The sequence below is a fragment of the Lacerta agilis genome, chromosome 4, assembly GCF_009819535.1.
Source record: "Lacerta agilis isolate rLacAgi1 chromosome 4, rLacAgi1.pri, whole genome shotgun sequence".
Classification (NCBI taxonomy): domain Eukaryota; kingdom Metazoa; phylum Chordata; class Lepidosauria; order Squamata; family Lacertidae; genus Lacerta; species Lacerta agilis.
Genome location: NC_046315.1, coordinates 72,807,457 through 72,817,334, shown reverse-complemented (window position 1 = coordinate 72,817,334; position 9,878 = coordinate 72,807,457). Strand labels below are relative to the sequence as shown.

The 9,878-nt window shown below is 44.1% G+C and overlaps 2 protein-coding genes across 2 annotated transcripts; one reads left to right on the top strand and one right to left on the bottom strand.

The window, feature by feature from the left end:
- Positions 1 to 754: 754 nt before the first annotated feature.
- On the bottom strand, positions 755 to 9,649 carry LOC117045978 (acetylserotonin O-methyltransferase-like). Its single transcript, XM_033147608.1, has 7 exons — positions 9,445 to 9,649; positions 8,122 to 8,251; positions 7,430 to 7,498; positions 6,525 to 6,643; positions 4,430 to 4,570; positions 2,520 to 2,642; positions 755 to 1,001 (listed from the first exon to the last, which is right to left on the bottom strand). The coding sequence occupies exons 1-7, from the start codon at positions 9,614 to 9,616 to the stop codon at positions 793 to 795; spliced, it is 963 nt and encodes a 320-aa protein (XP_033003499.1). The 5' UTR covers positions 9,617 to 9,649; the 3' UTR covers positions 755 to 792.
- On the top strand, positions 5,427 to 6,217 carry LOC117045977 (peroxiredoxin-5, mitochondrial-like). Its single transcript, XM_033147607.1, has one exon. It carries the CDS (start codon positions 5,482 to 5,484, stop codon positions 5,971 to 5,973), a length of 492 nt encoding a protein of 163 aa, XP_033003498.1. The 5' UTR covers positions 5,427 to 5,481; the 3' UTR covers positions 5,974 to 6,217.
- Positions 9,650 to 9,878: the final 229 nt, after the last annotated feature.

Here is a 9,878-nt window from a genome sequence, read left to right as displayed (position 1 = left end):
TTGTTTGCACCTCCAGCATATATTTGAATTTGTGTTGTACATTTTTGCCAATTTGCTGGGGGTCATGTACCATCTATAAAACATCTTCATGAAGTTTTCCTTTAATGTATAACAAGCAGTGAAATTTAGATCTTTATTCCACATTTCCCCCCAATCTGACATCTGAATGGTGTTACCTGTCATTTAGGATGGCTACTACTGTGAATCTTTTTGTCCCCTGAACAGACTAAATGGAAAGATTTGCAAACATTCTGGAATCAAGCACTTCAACACTTCAACCGCACTTCAAAAGAGTATCTTGATATTCAAACTCTATTGCAGGGGTCAGCAACCTTTTTCAGCCGTGGGCCGGTCCACCGTCCCTCAGACTATGTGGTGGGCCGGACTATATTTTGGGGGAAAAAATGAACAAATTCCTATGCCCCACAAATAACCCAGAGATGCATTTTAAATAAAAGCACACATTCTACTCATGTAAAAACACCAGGCAGGCCCCACAAATAACCCAGAGATGCCTTTTAAATAAAAGGACACATTCTACTCATGTAAAAACACTCTGATTCTCAGACCAGATTGAGAAGGTGATTGGGCCGTATCTGGCCCACAGGCCTTAGGTTGCCTACCCCTGCTCTACTGCAAGGGACCTTGGAGTTTATGAAATAAAAAGTGTCATGTTTTGGTGTTTTGAAATAAACTGGTGTCTACAGCTGAAAGATAAATAGATGATATAACAACACGTTTTATTGTTCTAGCATACTCTGGACAATGGACAAGAATGATGCAGGGGAAACACTATTTTCTTCCTAAAATGGCATCATAGAGTTGGCATTTCTTTAGCTGAATCTCCTTGAAGCCAGCAGCACTGAAGAGTGCATTGTACTCTGAAGGAGTTCGCTCTTTTCCTTCGGTAAGAAGCAGCATCATCATGGATTGTAGGTGTGCTTCCAATGGCCCACTTCTGTCTTCGTTGAGAACTATTTCCACCACTAACACTCCACCACCTGTTTCAAAGTATATTTCATTAGGTTAGGGAAACAAAAGATATACCATAACTTCTTTCGATACGGCATGTTCAAAGAGTTCGGCTTCATCTTTCCAAGCTTCCTGGGATCAGAAGCTCAAGTCAAACGAAAAGCAGTTTAACCTGAGTGTCCCTACTGTATAAAAATGGAAGATCTATGTGGCAACCAAAGCAGGCTGCGAATTATAATTCACAGAATGTTCTTCTCCCCACCACTTTCGCTCCAGTAGTCTGCCTGAAATGTGCTCAGCATAGGTGCAGCAATTTCCATAGTCACTGAATTTTGATAATGCAAATTACAGCTATTCATCTTGAGTTCCTAGCTTAGAAACACACATGGGCAGGGGTGGCACAAATGAAACAGGAACCTTGTTACCGTGAGAAAAACCAACAACAACAAAACCTTAACAGCACAGCACAAATTTAATTCCCTGATACAGAAGTGACATTCTAGTCAGATCTTGGTGGAGGTGCTCTTTTATAAGAGAAAGAATGCACTTATGCAGGAAATGCTAAGATTTGTAGTTTGAGATTTGTAGTTTGAGATTTGTAGTTGAGACATGATGCCTCCTTATGGTATATACACTCTCTCCAGAGTGGCTGGGGAAACCTAGCCAGATGGGTGGGGCAAACCAGTAAATAATAAAATAATCATCATCAACAACAACTACAAGTCCCAGATCTTATTATTGGTATTTTCTTATCCTGGGCAGGAGAAGCCAATGGACTATAGTTGCAGACTGGTAGCAGGATGGTGCGCCAAGCACCAGAAAATAATCAGAAGCACTGAGATCTCACTGGGGGTGCCAATGTGTTTGCTAGAATTTACAGACCCAGAACAGATGAGTTAATGATTGAGGCCTCTGGACAGCTCAGAATAACTAGCACTTTAACAGGGCTATCTGTTCCAAGGCCCAAGCCATGACTGTGCACATACGTTTCCCAACTTTGGGCCAAACTCTACATTTATTTTTGAAAACATTTCTGTCCCACTTTTTCTGTTCATCCAGGACACTCAAACCACCTATAAATGAAACCCCAACCTTGACCCAAACCAATACGTGTTTTAAAACCTTTCCGTAGGCAATGCATATAGTGACCTCTGGCTCATTTACAGACCCTCCAAGTGTCCCTATTTTCCAGGGACGTCCCTGATTTAGAGAAGCTGTCCCAGTTTCTGATTTGATCAAAGAATGTCCCACTTTTCCTTAGGATGTCCCTATTTTCATTGGAGAAATGTTGGTAGGTATGGAGTTATCCAACCCCCAAGCCATCGGAAGACAATCCTGTATAGGGATTTTTTATGTTTAATGTTTTATTATGTTATTGTATATATTCAAAGCTGCTCAGAGTGGCTGGGGCAACCCAGTAAGATGTGTGGGGTATAAATAGTAAAATTATCGTTATGGAATGGGACGTCCCTATTTTCATCAGAGAAATGTTGGATTGCCCACCACAGCTGCAGTTTTGGCCAGTCCTGCCTTATAAGCACACGTACCAGGCTTGCAGGCCTTGTGGATTCTGGTTAGCAGCTGCACACACTTCTCGTCATCCCAGTCATGCAGGATCCTAGCCAAAATATAGAGGTCAGCTTCCGGAATTGGGTCTTTAAAAAAATCCCCTGTAATAAAATGGGTAGATGGTAAATTAAAGCAAGGGGTTCAATTAACTAGCTAAGCTCTACCCTTCAAAAAATACCCTGGTTATAAAGCTGGTGCTAGCAGAATATGTCATTCTTGATTTCTAAGGCTTTTTATACACCACTAGCTGACCCGGCCACGCGTTGCTGTGGGGTTTTTTTTAAATGGATTTTTAAATTATTGTATTGATTTAGTTTGCGGCACCTCCCCATTTTCAATTACCCTATTTTCGCCCCCCTCACTTTCAATTACCCTCTTTTGCCCCCCCATTTTCAATTACCCTATTTTCGGCCCCCCATTTTCAATTACCCTCTTTTTGCCCCCCATTTTCAATTACCCTCTTTGCGGCACCCCCGTTTTCAATTACCCTCTTTGCGGCACCCCCGTTTTCAATTACCCTCTTTGCGGCACCCCCGTTTTCAATTACCCTATTTTCGCCCCCCCCCCTTTTCAATTACCAGTTTGTGATATTGCAAATGGCCGACGGAGCTCTGCCAGGGGGAAGCTGTATTAGCTGCAGTACCAGGTATGACATCAAATTGTGGAGCCAAGGTCTAGCTTTTGTACCTGCAGTACCAGTATAGCCGTCGCTAGAGGGCGCTGTTTTTCTGGTGATGTCTAATGCGTGCACCAATTTTTTTGCCTTTATTCTATATTTTAGGCATGACAGGTGTGGTTTTTTTAATTTTTATGATGCCAGATCCTTCCTTGATGGTCATGTTACGCTTTGTACTAATTTGATGCGCTTTGGTCCAGTGGTTACGGAGAACACTGGTGTCCGCCGCGCACACAATGGGAACATTTTAATATATATAGATAACTTTAAGGCACATTCAAAGGACATTCTTTCCCTCAAAGAGTTCTGGGTGCCATAGTTTGCTAAGAGTGCTGGGAACTGTAAGGTAAAAAGGTAAAAGGTAAAGGACCCCTGGACGGTTAAGTCCAGTCAAAGGCGACTATGGGATTGCGGCGCTTATCTCGCTTTCAGGCCGAGGGAGCCGCCGTTTGATTGTTAGAGTGGTAAAAGAGAGATTTAAATGAAAGGCATGGATAGGACTATTATCTAACACAAAGGAATAAGCAGAATTATGAAGCAGAATTCACAGCTCAAAGCACAACCACACTTGGATTTTGTTCTGAATCCATTTTACTCTCTAGTAGGTGAATAATAAGGTATGGGATATTTTATGTCTAACCATACCTCCTTTCCTTTCCAAGATGATCTAATGATCTAATGATGAGAGGCGCCAACTTTTGAGGGAACAGGAGTGCCAGGTTGGCACCATGACCGTGGGTGCCCAGGGCTGTGGGAGCCATGCAGTGTGCATGGCTCTGGCACTGAAATTTGTGGGTGCCCAGCCCCTTCATGGGTAATTTTGTGGGTCCTTGGGCACCCAAGGTCCCAGGGAGTTGGTACCTATGTGAGCGAGAATGGAGGAGGCAATGTCCCGACGTTGCACGTGTGATTTCAAGACATTGGGAGGAGCCAGGGGTGGAGCCACACATGGTGGCAGTGCAGCTTCAATGTTTGGGGGGTCCTCCTCCTCCTCCTACCACCACAACTGGTTCTCTGCTCCTTCCTCTGGTTGAGGAGGAGAAGGAACTAGTCACTGAAGCTGCGCTGTGCTTAGCCACCTCCTCCTCCTCCTCTTCCACACATGGGAGAATCCCGGCCCCCTTCCGCAAAAATATGGGGGGGCCCCCCAAAAGGCCTCAGCCCCTAGGACATGGTACCCCTGGTAATGACACATCAGAACAAACCATTTACCCTCATGGAAAGTAATCCGGTGTTCTTCTGAGGATACAAAATGCTTCTTTGCCATTTCCACTACACTGGGTAAGTCTAAAATGGTCACTGTAGAGTTTGGATACAAGGCAATGCATTCTTTAGCCAAGCCGCCGCCACTTCCTTCAAGGGAGAACAAAGAAAAACAAAAATGAAAACTTCTGTGCATCTCAAAGCTTCTTTCAAACACTCCTGTGCAAAATATCAGGACATCACCTCAGGTAAGTGCCTCTCCAACCATTTCATGGGCAGGGAAACACGTCACCACCTGAGTAGCTTCAGGGATTTGACAGGATTTAATTTGTGCCACAGATTATTCAGGATATAAGCAGATCAAAATATGTGAACACATACAATGGAGCAATATTTTATTATTTATTTATGGCATGCATATCCCCCTTCACCGTAACACAGTATCTTGGAGTAGCATAGAACATTTCAAAATTAAACTACAAGATTAGGATATTGCCATGGGAAAGCAACCACAATTCATTGCATACAAGGCGGGCGGGCGGGGGGGGGGAGACTGCAGGTAGAATAAAGATAGGCAGAAATGACTAGCAAGGATAACCCTCGATGTAAAGTTTGGGGAGGGGATAGAGCCAGTGGGAGCTGTAGTCCAAAAACAGCTGGGGACCCAAGTTTACAAAATGCTAGGTTAGAGTGAACAGATCCAAAACAGATAGAGACAGGTCAAGGAGAGGAATGCTGCAAGACAAGAGGATGAACTTGACCAAAAAAATTACTCAACATGTCCTGACTTATGAAAACTAATACAGTGGTACCTCAGGTTACATACGCTTCAGGTTACATACGCTTCAGGTTACATACTCTGCTAACCCAGAAATAACACTTCAGGTTAAGAACTTTGCTTCAGGATGAGAACAGAAATTGTGCGGTGGCAGCGGGAGACCCCATTAGCTAAAGTGTTGCTTCAGGTTAAGAACAGTTTCAGGTTAAGAATGGACCTCCAGGGAAAGGGTTGGGCGGCAGCAGGGATCGTTCAGCGGGCCTTTGCAACCGGAGCACCAGCCATGGCGGCCCTCAAGGTTGGAGACAAGTTCCCCAGCGTGGAGGTCTACGAGGGTGACCCTGGCAACAAGGTGAATGTGGCGAGACTCTTCACAGGCAAGAAGGGGATCTTGTTTGGGGTGCCTGGTGCATTCACTCCGGGTTGTTCTAAAACCCACCTCCCAGGCTACGTGGAGAAGGCAGGACAGCTGAAGGGCAAAGGAGTGGAGGTCATCGCCTGCTTGTCTGTCAATGACGTCTTCGTCATGAGCGAGTGGGGAAAGGCTCACAAAGCCGAAGGAAAGGTCCGGATGTTGGCTGATCCCACAGGAGCATTTGGGAAGGCTACAAACCTGTCGCTGGACAAAGAGCCACTCCGGGAACTTTTTGGGACCCAACGATCCAAACGGTTCTCTTTGGTAGTCGACGATGGTGTGGTGAAGGCCCTAAACTTAGAAGAGGATGGCACAGGCCTCACCTGCAGTTTGGCCAGCAACATCCTATCTCAGCTCTGAGACCTGGGACATCGTGGCTGTTAACCCATATCCTAAACCCTGACAGCAAGAGACGCACAAAACCACCCACCCTCACCTGGTTCTTAGTATGCAGAAGGGATGGTGGGCTGATTTATTTCCCCCTCACAGCTTCTAGGATTTGGCCTTTACAAGGGCAGGGATATGTATGTAGCTGCTTTCAATCCCTTCTCTGTCTTGACTCCGTTATCTTGGACGATGTTACCTGAAATAAAAATTATACTGGGGGGGGGGGAGAATGGACCTCCAGAATGAATTAAGTTCTTAACCCAAGTTACCACTGAGAAAAACAGCTGGGAGGCAAACAGAGTAATACTGCTGAATGATGTTTTCAACAGGAGAGCAGAAACACTATGTTCCTTCTTGTTATCACCAATCTTTGGAATTTTTGTGGTCTTGTTTTGAATCCTTTTGCTGTTAATGACTAAACTGTACCAGAACAGAGCACACACTAGACACCCACATGATGTTGACAGACAGAAAAAAAGAAAGGCAGCTAAGGCCTTTTCAACTTGCTCCTGCCTGGAACTCACCTCCCAAATCGCAAATGTGTGGGAAGTGAGAAAGATCGAAGGCAGCCATCACATCTCTGCCATACAGATGCCAATTGGAATTCATGTGGTGCGAGAACCTTTTCATCTTGTCCTCTGACCTATTGATTCAAAATGACATTGGCAGGTAAGCAGAAACAATACCCACATGCAACCTGATTTGTAATTTAGGGCTTGACTCTCAATCACACAATCACGCTCTGGGCAAACACCACAAAGCCCCAGTTACTCTGTCAACTGCTGTGCTGGAAGGAATGATTTCAGGAAGTTCTTGGCCTGAAGCTATATATGACTTACATAGACTGTCATTGTTTTACAGAAGGGAATGAAGAGCATACTGGGAAATTCAGTTTTACGGAATTAAAATGAAATTAAATGTTCCTGTGCAACAGACCCACTTTAAAAAAGAAACTGATTTTATTTTGCAGTTTGGAAAATGATGGGGAAATAAACTGAAATGTGTGGATGGAATGACCTGGTTATCTGGAAGATATATGAACAGCCTGCAAGAAAATCAGGAAGGATGCAGAAAGAATGTTCATTGTCAAATAACCTCCCCACAACCAGACAAACAGGAATGCTCCTAACAACCAAAGTGCTCAATAAATGGGTCATCTGCAAGAGCCCCATGGCATCCAGTCCCATGGTGCCTGGGTCACTGAAGTACTCTAACCAGTTGCAAGCAAATCCCAGGCAAAGGCCACTGAAAACATTATTCCCAGCATTGCTGGAGAAATACTAGAAATGGGGGCAACGGGGGACGTCTGGATTGTATTCACGTTCCCAGAGATGTTTCCTACAATTGCACAATTGTTCAGTCTGACAAGAAACACCCATTCCCTCGAAGGAAAGAACTCCCGCCTCTAAAAAAACAACCCTGCTTTTACCTAAAAAGGATATCAAAGAAATTGTCAGATGGATCGCCAGATATTTTCCCAAGCGGGCTTTTTCCTTGCCTGAAAGAGAACATTTGTTTTAATTGAGTGAAAATTAGGTAGCATGATGACCAAAGTAAATTCCAGATGCCTTTCCCCACCACCACCACCTTAAAACAGAATGCATTGGACATACAATTACATGCATTGTTTTAAACCAGTGTTTCCCAGACTTGGGTTGTCAGCTGTTTTTGGACAATAGTTCCCATCATCCCTGACCACTGGTCTTGCAAGCAAGGAAAGATGGGAATTGTAGTCCAAAAATAGCCAGAGACCCAAGTCTGGGTAACACTTTTAAGCTGTAGCTCTAAAAATCACAGCGTTTCCCCCCAAACCAGCTTGGATCCGAATTGAGAAAAAGAACAACTTATCAATGCATTTTAAGCTAACAATGTCTACGCATTGGTCTCTAAGGTGCTACTGGAAGGAATTTATCTTTTTGACTATGGCAGACCAACACGGCTACCTACCTGTAAATGTCTACACAGTCTTAGCTTTATCACTTTCAGTGTAGTTTCTAGTTGACATCTTGACTTTCCTCATGGCAATCATCTTCCAAAAGCAGTTCAGCATTTCATTGCAAAGGGCCATTTTCTACATGAGTACACAGAGCTACACACACACACACACACACACCCTCTTACCTCACTGCATCTGGCAAGTAGTTCAAATTCCGAAACGTGATTTCAGAGTAGAACATCATATGATGATACTGAGACTTTGGGCTCGATTCAGCAAGGTAGAGGTTGGAAAAATCTGTGCTTCCATAAAGAGCTGATGAAAGGGAACAAAGAAATCAATGTTTTCACACCTTTGTAGAAGGCAAGTTTTTCTCCCTAACTGTAACTGTGTGAACAAAATGTCTGAAGCAACAACTCACAAATAAATTATCTAAAGCCCTGAAAGTAGTAAGATGAAGCCAAGTGAACATCCTTTTCCTACCCAAACTAGTAATTCTTCAGAAAAGAGTAAAGCATCAAGTTCATTAGCTATAATTGTGATGACATTTATTTCCATTTCATTTCCTAATGGGTGAGCTCAAAAGCTTATTATTTAAGACAATACAACTTAGATTTTAGCCAGAGAGTGCTTTGTGTTTCAAGGTGGAAGATCACATTCACTAGTTTCTTCACCACTTCGGCTTTACTGGAATACTACATTTATTTTGCCATATATAGAGACCATTTATATGCATTGTATTTTGTCATATTATCAGGATGTATTTCCCTTTGAATGCTTATATTGGTCATTGACACCACTAAAGCTCTTTAGAGTTCATATTGCATTGTTTGGTCTCATGTTGCTCTGTTTTTTTATTCCCGTTCGAGTTGCAACACAGGGGTTCCCTTTTTGACTTTCAAGGTGCTTCCAGGCAGAGCTTTAACAAACATCCTCCTGCTCCTGCATCCTCCTCCGTCTTCTGCTACTCTAGGAGACTCCCAGGTGGGGGTGCTCAACATTCCTGCCTCTGATAATAACAGTGATTAAGTAATCAAGTGTCCCCAGCAATGGTGCTGCCTGCCAAGTGCTGAAGCATTAGACCTACCTCTGCATTTTGTGCTCTAACTTTCTTCAGAAACGTCTGGTTTTCCTTTTTTTAAAAAGTCTGGGGGCCTGGCTGGCATGTGCACCCCTTTCACGAGCCCTCCTGGGAAAGACCCCATCTGAAACCCTGAAGAGCCACTGCCAGTCAGAGTGGAGACAATATTGAGCTAGACAGACCAACGTTAGCTTCCTACGTCTCTAGGTTCTTAGGTGTCCCCCTTATTTAGATGGCAATGTGCATGACTTCATTTGCTTCCAGTTATGGTAGACCTGCTCCATTTGGGCATCTGTTCTGAAGTTGCGTCCTGATGGCACCATTGTACACTTTAGCAGACAAGATAGCTGAAAACAGTCATCTTCAGCTACAAGTGAGTCAGAATTTTGAAACAACTTGAGTTGCTTCCTCCTTCCAATTTGGTTACCTTGGCTGTCCGTCCTCTCCACTCGCAGGAGCTTTAAGCCCACACAGGCATCCAACAGCCTCTCCATCCCAGTGAAGCTGGTGCCCAGACGTTCAGCAATAGTTGTTGATGTCATGAGTTTGCCTGATTCCAAAAGCAGGTCAAATACTCCCAACTCAGCAGCAGTAAACATAATCTGGAAATAAATGGGGGTGGGGATTACAAAAGCGAATCCAGGTCATTTACAGCAAGGATAGAGAACCTGTGGCCCATGGACCTCTGGAAGCTGTTGGGTTCCCCATCAGCCACAGTCTGTATGTAGTTCAATATCTAGAGCAGGCACCCCCAAACTTGGCCCTCCAGGTGTTTTGGGACTACAACTGCCACCATCCCTGACCACTGGTCCTGTTAGCTAGGGATGATGGGAGTTGTAGTCCCAAAACATCTGGAGGGCC

Excerpts from the sequence above, each read along its gene's own strand:
- LOC117045978 (XM_033147608.1), bottom strand. The coding sequence starts at position 9,616 with ATGTTTACTGCTGCTGAGTTGGGAGTATTTGACCTGCTTTTGGAATCA. Across the intron at positions 7,499-8,121 it reads TACTTGCCAGATGCAGTGAG|GCAAGGAAAAAGCCCGCTTG; the intron begins GTAAGAGGGTGT and ends GTTCTCTTTCAG. Across the intron at positions 6,644-7,429 it reads TTCTTTGATATCCTTTTTAG|GTCAGAGGACAAGATGAAAA; the intron begins GTAAAAGCAGGG and ends TTGAATCAATAG.
- LOC117045977 (XM_033147607.1), top strand. The coding sequence starts at position 5,482 with ATGGCGGCCCTCAAGGTTGGAGACAAGTTCCCCAGCGTGGAGGTCTAC.